The 20,623-nt window shown below is 31.8% G+C and overlaps 1 protein-coding gene across 1 annotated transcript in view; it reads right to left on the bottom strand.

Annotated features, from left to right (window-relative positions):
- The window catches only part of SPAG16 (sperm associated antigen 16), a 1,004,614-nt gene that overhangs the window by 267,775 nt on the left and 716,216 nt on the right, over nucleotides 1–20,623 (bottom strand). Inside the window, exon 15 of the mRNA XM_032859869.1 lies at nucleotides 4,286–4,412. Within this exon, the coding sequence (XP_032715760.1) occupies nucleotides 4,286–4,412 (127 nt within the window). The remainder of the gene's footprint in view (nucleotides 1–4,285; nucleotides 4,413–20,623) is intronic.

Consider the following 20,623-nt stretch of genomic DNA (forward strand, 5'->3'; position numbering starts at 1 on the left):
TTGATGATCTGATACTGATAAGCTTCCTACTGGAAAGTCCCCAGCTGGCTTAAATTTCAGCTTCTGCATTTTCTAGGGATGTGACTTTTTTGCAAATGTACTGGAATTATCTGTTACAAAGGAGGGAAAAACATTGCTAAACTACATAAAAATATGATGAAATGAGAGAGGTGGACAAGTTTATGTATAAACTCTTACAGTTCATTTTTATTACTTTCACTAAGCAATCCCATTTAACATTTTCTGAAATAGTAATAAATTTTTTAATGGTAAAACATATGGCATTTGAATACGCCAAGTGAGAGATATTATTTAGATAGCAAATATTCACAAAAATACATAGCATTATATTACCAGGATGCTCTCAGTTTAATGAGAAAGGAACACTTATTCCTTAACAAATACTAATATATGTATGTATCTATAAACACAGATAATCTGTGTATGTCACAAGTGATGTATTCGCAAATAAAACATTATGTAAATAATACTGTGCCACATACAACTCCTCTTTTAAATGTGTGAGAAGCTGATTTCTTACAGCAGCAGAAAAGCTAAATTCTAAATGATGATTCATACATCTTTAAATCTTTTGATCTCAATTATATGTATATACAGCATTTCATATAACTTCAGTTCTTAACATTTAAATTATTTTTAATATTACATGGAAAGGAGTTTTGACCCTTGTTTCTTTAAACATTTATTCACTGGTATTTACACTTTCACTAGAAACTGCTGACAGTTAACACACAGCCTTGGGCATCTTACTCACACACCAATATGTTCATACTTTTTCTCACCCCTAAAATGAATGGGATGACTTCTAAACCCCTCCCAGCTAAGATAAAACATGGTGGGTGACTGGACTAGGATTTCTTCATAATAGGATATACATTATCCCTTTGAAACACAGTAGAACACTGTAAGACAATTATTTCCTCCATTATTTCTATGAGGACACTATGTTCAAGGAAATTAAATAATTTGCTTAACACCTAAAAGGCATTGAAGAACTAAGGGTCTGAATTATAGTCTATATTCTTTTCCTACATGACAGGATTTCAAATATTTTTATCAAAGATATGTTTTTAAAATTATACACTATGAGGGATCTCAATTTTAAAGTACTATTTCATGGTACATATTTACTTTTATAAATTCAAAATGAAAATATTTACTTAAAAGGCTAATAAATAATGAGGCAATTTTTTTGAGGCAATTTTGATATACATAAAAATGTGAAATCAAATATTATGGACAAGAGTTTCAGCCTTTCAATGACCTCTACTCCAATTTATTTCTCTACAGTGTTGGATTTGCAATGACAAGAAATTGCTTATTTATAAAGATATGTCATTGCATATGGAAGCAGTTCTTTTTAAACAGCATAGCCCATAATCTCAAGATGACTTTCAATTAAACTGATCCAGAGACAAGATATATGATTAGAAATTTTTGTTTCTATGATGATTATTTAGAATATCTAACAACTACTCACATTCCTTATATTAAATATCACAAACAAAATGCTACCAATACTTCTACATTTATTATATGATATTATGATATTATGATAAGATTACATGTATGTTTTCAGTATCTTTTTCTTAGGTCCAGGGACATAGCTGAGATAGCAGACTAGAGCTTACCTCACACTGGTTGAGTCCTAACAGTATATAATTGCACGATTTAATTCTGTTATAGTATTTCAACTAAAAAACATGATTTGGTATCACCTAACTAACGTGAGCCTCAATAAATGTTAATCGTTGTCAATAGTGCAAATATACCCCTGCTTTTTGTGGAAAATAATTCTATCATATCTTCTTTTATTTGCTAGCTGCTGGGAATAGGTAAAAGTATGTCAAATTAATGTATATTTTGAGCTTATAAGTTAGATTTGATTGTATCCTCATAGACTAAATATTTTTATGATATACTTGTTACATTTTTTTGTTTAATTTTTTCTTGAATAAATGCATACTAGATACTAGGAATCCCTATCCTTATTTTGATATTGTTTTGCTCTTAAATTAATTACTCTCTACTTTCTTTATTACCAACATAATTTCTGGTATTTTACTTTATGATTTTTCACCTCTCTGTTCAGACCCTCAGAATGAGCGCTTTCTCTGTTTCTCCCTAGCTCTTTCAACTTTTGATATATTTCAATCTTTTTAAATGAAGAGACACTGAAGACTTCTCCTCTACAGAAGCACAAATTTCCCATTATTTAATGAGAAAAAAGCTTACGACATTAATTTCTCAAACACATAGAATTAAAATTAACTATAGTATGTTCCTTGAAGAAATGGTCTAAAGGATGGGAAGGTTAGGTTGAAATTATATAACCTCAAACTGATAAAGTGTTTTCATGAACAGGGTCCCTAGTTTACACTTTTTGTCTTTTATGTTTCTCATCGTTCTGCCCTTGATTCTCATGCTTTTCTTAATATTAATGTATAATAAAGAGTATAGCCGTCACAGAGAGGAACACTAGTTTTGTTGTGCCCAAGGACTTTAAGATGATATTGACTTGTATGAAAGTAATTTTAAATTAGGTTTGTTTGACTATGCGTAGGAAAGAGATTTGGGCTGATGACAAGGGCAGTAGAAAGCAAGTAACAACATAGTTAGACAGTAAAATACATATCTCTTATTAGTTGTACCACATTTCAAAGTACTCTTTAAATTATATTATTAGCAAATACAGTAAAAAAATTTTTTTGAATTTCACAAGAAGGGGGCCCACGAGAGGGAGCTGGAGAAGCAGGCTCCCTGCTGATCAGGGAGCCCAATGCGATGCTGGGTTTGATCCCAGGACCCTGGGATCATGACCCAAACCAAAGGCAGATGCTTAACTGAGTCACCCAGGCACCCCTAAACTGAAATCTTAATAGGCCTTCACATTATAAAATGAAATTCTCATAGTTGGGATGTTTTATTCTACAGAATGTGTTTTTTTTTTAAATTTTGACAGACCATAAATGTTTAATGTCAAGAACATTACTAAAAGCATTTTTAAAGAAGCATGGTTCATATACCAACCTGTAATGGGAACACAACTTAAAGTTGGTTAAAAAGACAAACTTAACTGAATTCTAAATTTTAGATATGTGATGACATGAAACCAGTCCTACAAAACATACAATTATATCTCCTAGTAAATACATAACTTCTGTACTATTGAATTAGTATGTATAATTTTTAAATAAAACATCATTATTTCTTTTATATGTATTTTATCTTTGTTTCTTCATCTAAAATTATCATCTCTGTAACTTTGACCTACTACAAATAAATATCAAAGATTTTAAAAACTCACAAAATTTAACAAGGTTCAAGATGTGTGATGCTAGCAAAGGAAAGTTATATTATCTAATATTATCTAAGATACACATTATTTAACATAAATTCTCATTAAAGATACAGATGTAACTCTAATTTTCATCTTTTTTTTTTAAGATTTTATTTATTTATTTGACAGACAGAGATCACAAGTAGGCAGAGAAGCAGGCAGAGAGAGATAGGAGGAAACAGACTCTCTGCTGAGCTCGATCCCAGGACCTGGGATCATGACCTGAGCTGAAGGCAGAGGCTTTAACCCACTGAGCCACCCAGGCGCCCCTAATTTTCATCTTTTAAATAGATAACTGGAAACACTGTATGTTGCTACACTATTCATTAACAGCAAGTGTAAAATATTTTATCTGTTTGACAATGTTTATATTATTGCAGAAAAAATGCTAAACATAATGAAATAATAATATTAAAATTATCAGTTATAATTATTGTTGTGAATGAATGCAACAATAAGATGAATGTACATCTCAAAGTAATTATAAAATTAAGATATATACAATATTTTTGATTATAAGACTAAAATATTCCATTAAAAATGTATCTTAAGTTTTGTCCAACTTTTGTTCTTCTCTACTCTTGGCCATTTTGCCTTCATAAAAACCCAATTCACTTACCTTGGATGGTGATTCTAAAGGATATAGATTCCAAATTTTGCATGACACTGCTAAGAATTTGTGTTATCTATACTAGCACACACTTATCTCTTCTATTATCTCTTTCTTTATATATATGATAAATATAATGCTTTCATAATGTGACATAAGATATATAATGTAAAATATAACATATTCTAAAATAATAATAGAACAAAAATTTACATAGGAGGAAACACAATAAAATACTAGGGAAACAGAAAAGTTTCAGAACAAATGTTAAAGTTGTTAGCTTGGTCACAAACATTAAACAAAAAAGATCCTACCTGATGAATCAAAGTTCACTTCATTGCCAGGACTTGGACCTATATCAATGGACACAATTGGTAAGAGCTTCCGAAAATCCCACAGTTTTGTTACTCCACAAGCATCACAGGATGCTATCATGTGACCCTTTAAAGTATTAGAAAAAGAGAGAAATTAAATACATACATACATATGTTACATATATACATATATTACATATATATAGATATACATAGTGACTCAGTCAACAAGGAAGAATTGTGTTACAATTTTATTAAATCCATAAGAATGCACTCTTCTAAACTAAAGTGTTCATTATATTTTTGTCTTGGACATAAAATTGTTATAAGATTATATATATATATATATATATATATATATATAAATTCCTAAATTAAATTTTGGAAGATGATTTTTCAGGAAATAATTTTGATTATTTTAATTACATAAGAACATATAATAAAATAAAAATGTACATACCCATGTAATTCCTCTCTCTAATATACACACACATATCTATATCATGTTTATGACACATGTGATCTACACATAAAACTGTATATATGAAAACATTGCACACAAAGTGCACCTCACTCTATATCCTTGCAGTTTGTTAGCATTGATGGTTTATACTTAAGATACAGTAAAAATAAAACAGAGGTAGGAAAACAAATAGACACAAGGAAAGAAGAGTTTTTATCAAGGTGGGAGAAGATAGGGGCCAAGTGGAATTGATGACAAGGAAGCAGTACATGCTGTGAACTGTGAGACAAAATTATTAGAAAATATTTGGGGTTATTTTGATAATGTGCACTGGGATAAGGAAAAAGATAATGGATAAAGGGGATGGAAAACAAAAGGAATCATGGGTGGATTTAAGTTTAATGGGAACAGGGGCATCTATTTTCCCAGTATAGAGTGGCAGTTCGGGTACATCGGTTTGAAGCTCAAAGTCTGTCTACACCCTTCCTGCTGGTTTCTTAGGAGATGCTTGTTGAGCATCCACTTCATGTCAGAAACTGGGATACAGCGATGAATAAAAGGGGTCTCTGTTGTCTAAGCAGCTCATAATCTTTACTCATTCTTATCACAGTATCATTTAATTTTGTTGTCCACTTACCAACTGAAAAGGAATATTGGCCATATCAGGCTCATACATAACATCTATGATAAGTGATTATACTATATACTGTTTCCAATTAGATATATAGTTTCCCTTTCAGCTCCAGCTTAATTATTTTTAATGTCAAGTCAAAAATCATCCTCTCGCTTTTTTCTTAAATATTCTAAAATGTTAAAGATAACTTGATTTTTGTACAATTATCTTTATCCTTTTGAACTAGCTCACATGATTTTTTTTTTCTCATTTATTTCTTGATTTCTACCCTTTCTGGGGGAAAAAATGTGCATTTTGTATTACAGTCCAAGCAGACTCTTTGCTTTTCCCTAAACAAGTCAGCAATGCAACAAATGCCATCAGTTTTAAAATTCTGTAACAGTTGTCACTGGCAATGCAATACAACCTTGTCCCCAATCTAATAAATGGGATGTTTAATCTTTTTTATGACTTAAAAGGAACTTGGAGAACTTGGAATGTTTTCAAATATGTAAACATGTATTGTAAGAATTATGAAGAATCGGTGAATTTAATTTTCAGAAAAGACCAGTTCTCAGTATTAGAAGGGAATATTAATGCTAGAAATTAGAAAGAACCCTTTCCAGATGTAATGGTTTTCAAGTATCTTTCAGAGAGGAGAGAATGAAATCTTTTTTTTCAGCTTTGGAAACAGAATAAATTATAATGGCAACTTAATTTGGAGGTCCTTCTCACTTGCTAAAGGGAGGTTATAGAAATCTTAAAGTGTGGTTTATATCACTAAATATTAAAATGTGAGGAAATACACTAAAAAATAGTTTCATCATTTTGGGGGGGTTAAAAATGAGTTTTTAATTAGTTTTAATATTTTTTACATTTAACTTCCACTGCTGCCAAATGATCAATGCATAAGAGTTTGATAATATTAAAATAATAAAAGTCAATACTTATTAAATGCTTTCAATGAACCAAGTATTGTACTAAATGATTTCTTAATAAATAGTACATAATTTTAAAATGATTTTGAGTAACATCATTTAGACAAATTTCTACATTTCCCAAGGCACTTAGAAGTCAGGACAAAGTATATATTACAGCAAAACAAATACAACACTTTATTAAGTGGTAGAAATACGTTTGTGTTTAGATTTAATAACCGAGAGATTCTTGGTAGTGAAAGAACAGATCAGCTACGCTTCCCTTAGCCAGTAAGACAGACGTGGTGGTGCCTATCACAATGTCAGGAGCATAGTGGAACTCAAAAAGTATTTAAGTCAATAAATGATGAATGCCTCATTGAGGCTTACCTAGAAGTTTTATTTTACTCCAAGTTCTTCCATAGTGTTCTTAAGATAAACATTAGTTCTAACCCTCGTGGTTCTGAATCACTTTGATAAAAGGAAGAGAAAAGATGTAGAAAATCCACAGCCAAAAACTTGGAATTATCCTCAAAAACTTATATCCCTTCTCCCATCTCAGGGGAACTGGTGACCCATCTGCCAATCTCCTTCCATTACACAGAAGAACATACTAAAATACCGTCAAGCCAAACTGCATAGTGAGAGCACTGAGGAATCTGAAGAAGGAAAAACACAGAAAAGGGGTTACCTGACAACATGGGGTAAAAACAAGCATTTTATCTACAACTTATATCAGTGAAGAAAGCAAAGGCCTACTATAGTTAGGCCCTTAACCTAAACAAAGAAAGATCATTTTCATAGAAATATTTTTTACAGAGAGGTAGAGTTGTATGACAATCTTAAAGAAAGTAAATACTTAAGAGTTTTGGGAACCTCCTTAAAATGGAATTCTAATTGACATTCATACCATTACTGAAACTGAGGAAGACAAGGTAGGAAAGGTGTTTTTATAGAAAGCTCTCAAAAACGTTCAGATTCAGATACATGGCTGTTTTTGTGACAGCGAAACCCTAGGACCTGGCAGAGTTTCTGTAACACGTTTGAGGTTTGATCTTGAATAAACCATTTAATGAGTGAATATAAGGGGAACAGAGAGCAATTAATGTTGACCGTACGTAATTTATAAGGATTCTCCCCCAAGTAAAGAAATGTTAAATGAGCTGACACTCAGAAAAAGAATGCTTTTGTGATTACAGATTCAAATAGTTATTTAAAGCAAGCAGAATTTAGCAACGTGGACAAAGTGTGTAATCTAGGTCAAAGTCAATACTCATGACTCCTCACTGCCCTTGTTAAATCCTTTCCACCTCCACTTTAAAGATCTTATGATGAGAAAAGCCATGTAGTCATAAAGTTAATTATAAGTTAGAGTACAGCAACATAAAATCAAACAAGCTTCCTCTAGACTGCCGGAAACATAGTGGAGAACATTTAGCATATGTATTGAGGATCACGAGTATTCACACTTTTGAAACTTTTCATACTTCTGAATTTATTATAAAATTAGAAAAAGATAGGCTAAAAACTAAAGTGGCACTATTTATAAATAAATAAAATGGAAACAAGTGAAACCTGTAATAACCAAAAAGGAAGAAATAAACCTTCTGCCTTGTGGATCCAGAAAACTGCTAGCGGCATCGTTTATGCAAACTTGACACCAACAGCAGCAAGAAGACAAGCAGACTGAACCGCTCTCTCTCTACAGAGGTTCCCGACATATTTATATGTTGTAAAACAAAGAAAGAAAAGGAGAAAACTGGGATGCTAATGAGATCATTTCTAATTTAAATGGATAATTAAAAAATATTTTCATTAACTAATAGTATTCCTTCATATAAAGATATTTTATGGCCTTGTATAACTTTCAAAAACAAATTTTAGAAGCTTTGAGCATTAACATCAGTTTGGGCTTAAGAGACCATTTTTCACATAGGGTAAGAAATGTCACATAGTGACAAAATATTCTATATGAAAGTCTGATCTTTATATGGCATGGCAGGAAGAAATATAGAGGATCTTAATTTATTATGAAAAACACAAGTCCAATTTGATTGTACTCTAGATCTTCACTGTGATGAATCAGCTCAGTACTTTCTTGGTTCAATTCACTAGGTTATATACATACTTTTATAACTTTATTTTTCTTATTTTCTTTGGAAAATTAACTTACAGAACAACAACAGTATGTAAATAAGCAAAATACATTTAGGTCCATGTCATTACTTCTTTTCTGCAAAGGTTCTTCAAGGCTGAATAATAGGCTATGTATAATGTTCTTGTTCAAAGAGTTATATAGTATAACAAAGAGTCAAATGAATGATTATATATCAACTATGCACATGAAAATGTTATAAATTCTGTACATGAAAGTACCTTGGCTTAGGAGTACATTCCCATGACCCCAAATATCACATAGTAAATGTTCAATAAATGAAGTGTGAAAGAATAAATACCCTGGATGAATTATTATGAAGTCATAAAAATAATAATTATAGAAACAATGTAAAAATGCAAAAGTTTATGCTAAACTGTGGTTACACTGATTGAAAATATACAATGCATATGTATAATGATTAAGTGAAGAGATGCTTTAATAAAAACTGCCCTATAATTTTTTTTAAGATTTTATTTCCTTATTTGACAGAGAGAGAGAGACAGCGACAGAGGGAACACAAGCAGGGAAAGTGAGAGAGGGAGAAGCAGGCTTCCCGCTGAGCAGGGAACCTGATGTGGGGTTCGATCCCAGGATCATGATTTGAGCCAAAGGCAGATGCTTAATGACTAAGCCACCCAGGTGCCCCTGCCCTATATTTTTTTAAGACTTTATCTTTTGGGGGGGGGGCAATTTTAAGTTCATAGTGAAATTAAAGGAAGGACGCAGAGGTTTTTCCATTTACTCTCTCCCCACTCACACACACACACACAGCCTCCCCCATTTAGATCTACTACCAGAGTGGTACATTTCTTACAGTTGATGAATCAAATCGACACATCATAATTACCCCAAATTCACTGGTTATACTATGGTCATTCTTGGTTTTCTATATTCTATTGCTTTGGACAAATATATAATGATATGAATCCATCATTATGGTATCACAAGAGAATTTTCATCACCCTAAACATTCTCTGTACTCATTCAACCCTCCCACAGTATCCCTTACTCAACCTCTGGGAATCACTGACCTTTAGACTATCTCCATAGCTTTGCCTTTTTCAGAATGTCATATAGTGTGAATCATGCAATACGTAGTCTTTTCAGATTGGCTTCTTTCATTTGGTAATACGCATTTAAGTTTCTTCCATGTCTTCCTATGATTTGATAGATCATTTTTTTTTATAGCTGGATAATATTCCATTGTCTAGATGTACCATAGTTTATTTATCCATTCACCTACTGAATGATAGCTTGGCTGCTTCCAAGTTTTGGCAGTTATGAATACAGCTGTTATAAACATTTGTGTGCAGGTTTTTGTGTAAATATAATTTTTCATCTCCTTTGGATAAATACCAAGGAACATGATTGCTGGATGGTATGGTAAGAGTATGTTTATTTTTGTAGAGAAATTGTCAAAATACCTTCTAAAGCGGTTATACCATTTGGCATTCCTACTAGCGTAGAATGGGAGTTTCTGTTCTACATCCTCACCAACATTTGGTTCTGTCAGTAGTCCATATTTTGGTCACTCTAACTGGTGTACAGTGATCTTTCACTTTTAATTTGCTTTTCCCTCATGAAATATGATATGGAGCATCCCTACATATAAACACACATTTGACATATGTAGATCTTTTTTCATGAAGGATCTGTTAAGGTCTGTGTCCCATTTTTTTAAATTGGGTTACTTATTTTCTTATTGCTGAGTTTTAAGAATCCTTTATATTTTTTTAATAATAGTTCTTTATCAGATTTGTTTTTGTAAATATTTTCTCCCAATTTGTGGCTAATCTTCTCATTTTTTTGACATTGTCTTTCACAGATCAAAAGTTTTTAATTTTAATGAAATCTAGCTTATCAATTAATTCTTTCATGGATCATGCTTTTGGAGTTGTTTCTACAAAAGCATTGCTACACCCTAGGTCATCTGGGTTTTGTCCTACGTTATCATTATAGGGGCTTTATAGTTTTTTATTTAGGTCTGTGTTCCATTTGAATTCATTTTTGTGAAAAGTGTAAAGTTTGTGTCTAGATTCACTTTTTTTGCATGTATATATCCATTGTTCAAGCATCATTTGTTGAAAAGACTACTTTTGCTCCACTGCTTTGTCTTTTTTCTTTGTCAAAGATCAGTTAACTATATTTATGGGGGGGGGTCTACTTCTGGGCTGCCTATTCTGTTCCACTGATTTGTCTGTTTTTCACCAATACTATAATATCTTGATTACTGTAGCTTTATAGTAATTCTTGAAGTCAGCTGTGTTAGTCGTCCAACACTGTAGTTTTCGATCAATATTGTATTGTCTATTCTGGGACTTCTGTCATCTCCATATAAACTTTAAAATCCATTTGTTGATATATAGAAAATAATTTTCTAGGTTATTTATTGGGATTGTATTGGATCTATAGATCAAGTGGTAATGGATGGGACCTTACAATATTGAGTCTTCCAATCTGTGAACATGGGGCATCTCTCCATTAATTTAATTCTTCTTTTATTTCATTGATCCGAGTTTTATAGTTTTTCTTATATAGGTCTTGTAGTACACATTTTGTTACTCATACCTAAGTATTTCTATGGGTGGTAATGTAAATAATACTATGTTTTAAATTTCAAATTCTACTTTTTCTTCGCTGGTGTATAGGAAAACAAAAGTTTGTGTGTGTGTGTGTGTGTGTATAGGAAAACAAAAGTTTTTTTGTGTATTAACTTTGTGTCCTGAAATCTTGCTATAATCACTTACTAGTTCTGAAAGTTTTTTGTTGTTTTTTTTTTTAACTAATTCTTAGACAGTCATATCATCTGTGGCCAAAGACAATTTTTTTTGTTCCTTTTCAACCTGTATAAACTTTATGTCCTTTTTCTTATCTTATTGCATTATCTAGAACTTGCACTACAATGTTGAAAAGGAGTAGTAAGAAGGGATATCTTTGCTTTGTACCTGATCTTAGTGGGAAGTTCTGAGTTTCTCACCATTAAGAATGATGTTAACTGTTATTGTTGTTGTTTTTAGATATCCTTTATCAAGTTCAGTAATTTCCCCCCCCATTCCCAGTTTATTGAGAGTTTTTATCATAAATTGGTATTACATTTTGCCAAATGGTTTTGCTGCAGCTATTGACATAATCATGTGATTTTTCATCTTTCGTTGATGGGATGAATTACATTACTTGATTTTCAAATGTTGAACCAGCTTTCATAACTAGGATAAGTTGCACTTGGTCATAATGTATTTTTCTTTTTATCCACTGCTATATTTGATTTGCTATTATTTTATTGAGGATTTTTACATCTATGTTCATGAACGATATTAGTCTGTAGTTTTCTTATAATATCTTTGTTTTGTTTTGGAAATAAAGTAATGCTGACTTCAGAGAATGAGTTAGAAATTATTCCCTCAGTTTCTATTTTCTGAAAGAGATCATAGCAAATTGATATAATTTCTGCTATGAGAAGCAAATTCCCTTTTCTTTTTTCTCCTTCTGGTATTCCCATTATGTGTATGTTTCATCTTTTATAGTTGTCCCACAGTCTGTCCTTGGATATTCTGCTCTGGTTTTTTGTTCCATTTTTTTCTGTCTTATTCTCTCTGCTTTGATTTTTGAGGATTCTATTGATATATCCTCTATCTCAGAGGGTCTGTCCTCAGCTGTGTCCAGTATACTAATATGACCCTCAAGGAATTCTTCATTTCTGTTACATTATTTTATCTCTAGTAGTTTAATTGTTTTTTCTAGGCTATCCATCCCTTTTTTTATGTTAATTGTCCATCTGCTTTTTTTTTATGCTTGTTAGCCATTAGAGCCCTCATCATATTAATCATAGTTGTTTTAAATTAGTAGTTTGATAATTACAATCTCCCTGCCATGTCTGGTTCTGATGCTGTCTCTGTCTCTTCAAATTGTGTTTTTGTTTGTTTGTTTGTTTGTTTTTTGCCTTTTTGTATACCTTATATATTTTTTCTCTTATAGCTAGACATAATACACTAGGTAAAAAAAACTTCCATAAATAGGATTTTATAAATACAAGTCAGATATGGAGTGAGAGAAGGGTTCTATAGTTCTATAATTAGGTCTTAGTCTTTTAGTGAGCCTGTGTCTCTAGACCATGAACTTCATACATGTTTTTCTTTTTTCTCTCCTCCTAGGTGGGGTAGAATGGCTAGAGTGGGCTAGTTAGGCATTTCCCTTCTTGCACATGGAAGACTTGAGCCAGCTGCAGTTGTATATTTCCTTTCCCCCAGGTCAGTTAGGTTCTGATAATGCCCCAGCCAGTTAGGCTTTGTGTATATCTTTTAATAGTGGGAGATCATGAGTAATTTGGGTAGAAAGTCCTTTCATATTTTAAATGTGAATAATAATATAAATAATTACATTACTTAAAGATCAAAGTTATATATTATTCAAAATTAATTGCCACATATGTTATTTTTTATTTTTTAATACTTTAAAATAAATGCAGGACATGATATACTTAGGCATAGGACCTAATAGTTTATTTTATAATATACCCATAAGTAATGTCACAGTTGATTCTCACAACTATGTGATGAGCCAAAATTTAATTCTATCTCATAATTTCTGGCTAAATAAATTTTACAAGAATTGAACAATTTCTTGAAGGACTTCTGGTAAATATGATTTTAAAAATAGAGCTACCATCAAGAAAATTAAAAAATAATAATAGCTCACACTAATTGAGCAAATACTATGCACTACTCAGTGTCCCAAGCATTTGTATTTGTATACACATATATACAAATATCAAGTAATCCTAAAAAAAAACAAAACAAAACAAAACAGAAAAAAACAGAAACACCACTATGGAGTAGGCTGTTATCATCATCCCCTTCTTATGGATGAGGAATTTGAGCCACAGGAAACTTCATTGACTTTCCCATTGCTTATGTAATTAAAAGAGGAAGAGTCAAGATTTTGCACATGTTTGACTTAGAATTTGTGCTAACCACCAAGCTATACCATGTCCCAAGTACAGAGTTAAATATATATATGTGTATATATATGTATGTATATATGTATATATATGTATGTAAATATGTGTGTATATATATGCAATATAAGATTTCAAAGAATGATACAGATAATAGGAATAATCCTCACTACAGAAAAATAAAACAGAAACACAAAGTAGAGACTAGAGAAGAAATCATAGGTCTCTGGGCTCTGGGGTTAGAAGCAGGCCCTAGTTATTCAGCTTTTGTAGGGTAGCAGAAACTAAGTGTTTTGTGTCAGTTGGAAATTAAAAAGCTGCCTTATTGCTAAAACCATGAGTAATGAAATTTTTACTGACACTATGAAGCTAACAAAAGTTGGAGCTAATGCTATTTGAAACTACAATTTATATGAAGTTATATAATTAAGGAATCTTCAGTTTTTACAATTTCACAGTCTGGATCTGAACCAAGTAACAAACTCTAGTGACTGGTTCTGTGTTTTTCAAGACCAGAAGTCAGGATTCCTGACTCATAAATGTAAGACTTATCCTTTGGCTACTGGCCTGGGAGAACTGGGACAAAAGAAATAGCCACAATACTGAAATGAGGAGTAAACACAAATAAAAAGCTAGATAGACAAAGGAAGGGACAAAAGAGAATAACTCTTCTTACCTCACTCAAAAGAAGCTACACATTTTTTTTTCCTTAACATATAAAGAAATTTGAAGCTAATAAAGATAGTCAATAATTGAAAGATAAAATAGTCTGGGTGCATTAAAATTATAGAAAAACTGAAAAAGATTTTTAAGTAAGTGTGTCTCAAAGATTTTAATGAAGAGCTAATACTCATTAAAGAAAAAGAAATGAAACAAAAGTAGTCTAAAGTGACTTAAGAAAGACCAAGAAAATGGAAACATTAATCAGTAAAGGAAAAGGGCTTAATAGATACAATATACTCTAGACTAGACAGAGTTGAAAAGGTAGTTAGTAAATTGGAAGAATATACTGGGAAATTCAGCTAGATTGCAGATGTAAAGATAAGAAAGATGAAGACATGAAGATCATTAAGAGAAACAGCATGTATAGAATAATATATATCTAACAAATACTATAAAAAACATACAGACAAGCAAAAAAAATAGTACTGAAGGCATAATATTAGGCTGAAACTTATCCAGAATTGAAAAACAAAAAGATATATGTTCAGAATAACTGCACTCATGTAGTGAGCATAATGCATAAAAATAAAAGCACACCTGGATGCAATGTAATGAAAAATGTGGTCCATTATGGTTGAAGACAAAGTTATCTACAAGAGAAAAGTTACAGGTTATCTATAAAAGAAAGGCAGCTAGATTGATAATAAAAATTAGATGTTAGAAACAGAAGAATAATGCCCATATTGTATAGGAAAATAAAATTTAACCGAAATTTGTTTACCTAGCTAAATATGACTCTGAACTAAAACACTTTCAGAGATTCAGACTAAAAAGTTTAAACCTAAATATGGAAAGAACTATTACTAATTGTATTTTACCACAAATATTAATAATTATATCATCAGAAGATATAATGGTGAGCACAGATGTTGAAAAGTCAAAGTATTTTAATCAAGGGGAGTTAACTGCTGATAGAAAAGAGAAAATGCCCAAACCAAATCTTAACTCTAACCCTGATTCAAGCATAACTTTATTTTTAATTGGAGAAAAAGCAAAAAAACAGGAAATAAGTGAAAAAAGTAAAGAAAAATTTAATGGAAAACACAATAAGTTGTGATAGCAATAATTACCAATGAATAAATAATTGCATACACACACACACACACACACAAATGGGACTTACATAGAAATTGAAAGTAAGAGATAACTAAAATTGTTTAAAAAAGAAAAGAACTACAACTACATGCATCTTATAAGAGAAACATTAAAAACAAACAATAATAATAAAAATAAACAAAATATTCAGAAAGTGAAAAAAAGAACTAAATTATTAAATACCAATTAATAGGAAGCTGGTGTAAGAGTATCGATATAAAAAAACAGAGATTTAAGTTAAAAAATTACTAGATCTGATTACTAGAGAATAAAAGGATCACTCTATAAATAAGATGTGACAGTCATAAATTTTTATGTAACTAAAAATGAAGTCTGAAATACATAACAAAAGTTAGCTTAACTATAAAAATAAATTATAATTTACCCAAGTGAGGGAAGATTTTAATACATGTCTACCAGATATCGATAAATACAAAAAAATTAAGCAAGATTTCACTAAAAAACAAAACAGATCTTGAACAGAAAGCAATATTTATCATATACATAATGTATAATATCATCAAGTATACATGAAATATTTACAAAAATTAGCAACATGACAAGCTACAAAATAAGTCTCAAGAAATGTCAAAGAAGAGATGTCATAAAGGTCACATTTTCTTGCACTGATGCAATTAGAAGCTAAAAATTACACTGAGATTGGAAAAAAGAAAGCTCGAAAGCCAAAAAAAAATCACATGCAACTTACAAGTTTAGAATTAATTCAAATGAATGAATTCATATTACATTTGTTGAATAAAGCTAAAATCATCATTAATGGAAATTCATGATTTTACACGAATTTTTTAAATATTTAAAATAAATAAATATACAGTTGAAACTGAATGTTCTTCAGTAAAGAAGAAATTTTAAAAAGTAGGAAGAAATAATTAAGATATGATGGAAAAACAAAATTAAAATATGGTAGAAAAAAATTAAACAGAACTATTAAATAGTAAACAAATGAGAGAACTAAATAAAAAACTAGCCTTTGCAAAGAACATGTAGACAGACAAATTGAAATATTTGTCAAAAAAAGAGAAATAGTGATAAAGAAAAAAGAAGTCAGAATTGAACAACATTATGAAATGAAAGGGGGACAATTAAAATATGGTAAGGATTCAAGAAACCATACCAAAAATATTACAAAGAATTTGATATAAGTTTTGAATTCTTCAGTGTAATGGAGTTTCCAGAACAATATAAATTTAAAAAAACCAACTAAGTATATAAATTTTGAAAAAACTGCCATAAATTCCACAAAAAGCAATGTAAAATTAAGAGGAAAAACACTAAACCAATAGAAAAATTGCTCTTCAAGGGACCAGTAGACAAAGGAAAAAACTAACAAAACACCTGGAAATCTTTTCACAAACCTTGATAATATAGTTCAGTTTATCAAGTTAAAACCTCAATGGTTATGGATGGAGTACATTCAGTCAGTTTGACTTGCCAGGCCAAGATCACTCTAGTGACCATATGTTAGTGATCTTTGAACAACTTCCTCTTATCCCTTCACTGTAACTAGTCTCCTCATGGAAACCCATTTCCTTGGATAGAGCAACTGCCTAAGGCAAAGGCATCTGGCTCCAGTAGGAATAATAATACTTCCCCATGTTTTTCAAACTATTGTTGAGAGAAACAAGTTCTTTCCTCTCCAATTAAAATGGGTAAAAAATGGGTAATTTATGTATACATATGTAGTCATAGTTCTAATGTCCAAGTCCAGCATGGTGAATAACACATTGATAGGATTAAGAACATTCAGGAAGGCTGGTGGCATTTGAGTGTTGGTTTCAGCTAAATCTAATTGTCAGATGTTCAGTTTTATGAGCCAATGAGCATCCTAATTCTGCTTAAGTTAGTTTGAGTTTAGGTTTTTCTTTTTTTTTTTCTTTTTTCTTTTTTTTTTTTTAAGATTCTATTTATTTATTTATTTGAGAGAGAGAAAGAGAGGAGGGGAAGTGGAAGAGGGAAAGAATCTCAAGCAGTCTCTGAGCATGGAGCTCAACACCGGGCTCAAGCTCATGATCCTGAGATCACGACCTGAGCCCAAACCAAGATTCAGATGCTTAACCAACTGAGCCACCCAGGTGCCCCGAGTTCGAGTTTTTCACCTGAATTTGTCTTTTTTTCCTCCTATCAAATTAGAATAGATTTTTTAAATATTGATATTGATAAGGGGTCAGAAAAACAGACTTGCATTCCTGATGGGTATACAAGTTGATAGTGAAAATTATAAGTTTTTATTGCCATTAAATATACTTAACACTATTTATAATAGTATTTCACTATGTGAAACAATCCCGTTTTACAGATAAGAAAAATAAGGTTTAAAGAGATCAAGTAAATTTCCTAAAATTATGTAACTAAAAAATTTGGAGTGAGGATTCAAGTATAGGTATGGTTGACTTTAGAGTCTGAGATTTTTATGGATATATTACATTCTATTTCTTGAAACTAATATAGTATGATATGTCACAAATGTTTAAATATATTGAATATATCCCCCATCAGTTTACATTTAAATAAATCAACAACTCAGATCAATCTTTGTCACAAAGATGTTCCTCACAACATCATTTATAAGATGGGGCAGTGAAAATGTAAGTTAATTCTTGATAAACAGACTGATAGACACACATGTATATTTGTATATACATAAAACTGTAACCTATAACTATATAACTAAACTATTACTTTAATTATCATAATGATGTTTCCAAAGGTGATTAATACAAGGGAAAACATGCATATAGTTCAGTGAAAGAAGCAGAAAACAAAACTGTTTACACTGTCTGATGCACACACACAATGCATTATGTTGAAAATAAGATTGGTAGGAACTAAATCAGAACTGATTATCTTTAGGATGAATCATTTTTATTTTATTTGTTCCTTTTCACATTTTCAAAATTCAAATTTCATGGAATTAGCATATATTAATTGTTATCATCAGAAAAATATTTTAAAATGAATAAATAATGAAATCAAAACATCATACACAATACCTGTCAAGTGATCTAATTTTCATTTCCTAAAATTCTGCTATGTGAAATGGGCAAGAAGGAGGGGTCATCAAGCAAATGGCAGAAACATTAAGCCCTAGAAACATCAGCTGCTTTCAATATGTGAAGGTAATGACCTGCAACTTAGTATTAAGGTATAACTATAATAAAATGTTTGGGCTCATTAGGAGGAAAATTAGTATTTCAAACATTTTTAGTACTAATACATTAGTGTGTCTCTAAGGACAGGTCTGTGCAGCATTAAGCATTAGCTCATTAGACCATTTCCTCAGTACCCTAATGGCACAAATAAGGCAAAAAAAAAAAAAAATGTGGAATTAGAATGGAAAGTGATGGTAAATTTGGGGAATGTTTAAGGAGGGAATGTAAAAGATGGTAAAAATGAAGATAAGATTACCTTTGTCACTACATGCTTTTTTCTGATGCCATTGTCATGTCATTGCTAGGCCTTAGTAACTTGAATACCCACCCAGTCAAGCCCCAGGGATTTGGGAGCTAGACAGTTCAAAAATAATTACTTAGCATCTAGAGTACACAATGCTATACTACATAATCATCATAAGGTCTTCAAAGTGATACATATTTATTTTATTTGATCATTCCTCTGTGTGGTTAGGTTATACTATCATTTCATTCAGATGAGAAAAACCAAGATTTATAATGTATTACAACTTGCTCAAAGTCATTTTGTTAGTAAAATATAGACTCTGGATTCAAATTCAGCCAATCTGATTCAGGTGTCTAAGCTCTTAAACTCTTAACAAGAAAACTATTTTGCAAGCTTTGACTTAGATGCTTTAGGGACCAGAATCCCATAAAATACCACTAAAGTGGTGAAACAGCATATTCTGTAACTGAGGTAGAAGGCCCTAAAAGAGCTAATAGGACTTTAACAGAATATCAACAAATAAGGAGTAGCAAAGAACAAATTGAACAAGTAGGTGTTTAAGTGTATAAGGCAGAAGAATAATTAGAAATAGATGAAGACAATTAATGTACATAAAGAAACACATAATTATCAAGCTGTACTTAGGTTCCTGGGTTGCTGCCAGAAGCAAGAGACACAATGGATATAAGCTCAAAAAGAGTTTATAGTTATTTGTCGGAGAGAGAGAAATAACCAAGCAATTATAACACAAAGTTGAATGCTAGAGGTAGGTAGAGAGTTGTTTAGAGTACAAATTGAACACCTAACCCAAGCCTGCGGCATCAGAGTTTTCTTGCAGGAATGTAGCCCTAGGATAGGCACATCAAGTGAATGCAGCTTTCTAGAAATGATAGCATTTTGTTTTATTTTATTGATTTTTTAAAATTTTATTTATTTGAGAGACAGAGGAGAATACAGAGGGGAGGGTCAGAGGGTCAGGGAGAGATAGTCTTTTTTTTTTTTTTTTAAGATTTTATTTATTTATCCGGTAGACAGAGAGAGAGCACACAAGCTGGGGAGCAGCCTGGGAAAGGGAGAGGCACGCCCCCTGCCCAGCAGGGATTCCCGATGCAGGGCTTGATCTCACGGCCTGTGGATCATGACCTGAGCAGAAGGCATATGCTTAACCCACTGAGCCACCCAGGCACCCCGGGGAGAGACCCTCTTAACCAGATTCTGTACTGAGTGTGTATCCAAGGCAGGGCTCCATCTCATGATCCTGAGATCACAGCCTGAGCAGAAACAAAGAGTCTGCTGCTCAACCGACTGCGCCATCTGATGCCCCAAGGATGGATATCATTTTAAATAGATTAAGATTATGAGGAGATATTACTGAAGAGAAGGGGGAAGGGAATCATTATTATTGAAAATGGCACAGTGCAGAGCGCAAAAGCAGAAATGAACAAATTCAGTATGGGGAATATGATGACTCTATGATGAAGGTAACAATATGCAAAAATTCTGAAGGGTTTTGGATCTCACACTGAGAAATATGAATTTCATAGATGATGCAAAAAAGTTGTTACGCATTTTGAACATAAATATTGATATGTTAAAAAGAACATGTGAAGGCCAGTAGTCTCAGTGAATTAAGCAGGTACTCTCAAGTACTGAGTTGTATACATGGCACCCTGAAAAGCAAATGAACGTTACTTTCCTGTGGCTTTCCAGTGTGTCCCTTAAGTCTAAGCAAGAGTTGGACTGAATCTATGCAAACTTGTCTGGACCAGTAGGAAAATCATCACTTCATTCACCAGAGAAATATTGACTGAGCCTACTAGCTATTAGGCATAGGTTTAAGTGGTGGATATATAGGAGTTAACAAAACAGAAGTTCTAGCCTCACAGAACTCATATACTTCTGGGGAAATCATATAATAAATTAAATAAATCAGTAAAATATGTGGCATACTAAATGTTAACAAGATTTATGGGAAATAAAAATAAATGTAGGGGTGCC

Source organism: Lontra canadensis, unplaced genomic scaffold (genome assembly GCF_010015895.1).
Source record: "Lontra canadensis isolate GAN:19392208 unplaced genomic scaffold, GSC_riverotter_1.0 scaffold18, whole genome shotgun sequence".
Lineage (NCBI taxonomy): Eukaryota > Metazoa > Chordata > Mammalia > Carnivora > Mustelidae > Lontra > Lontra canadensis.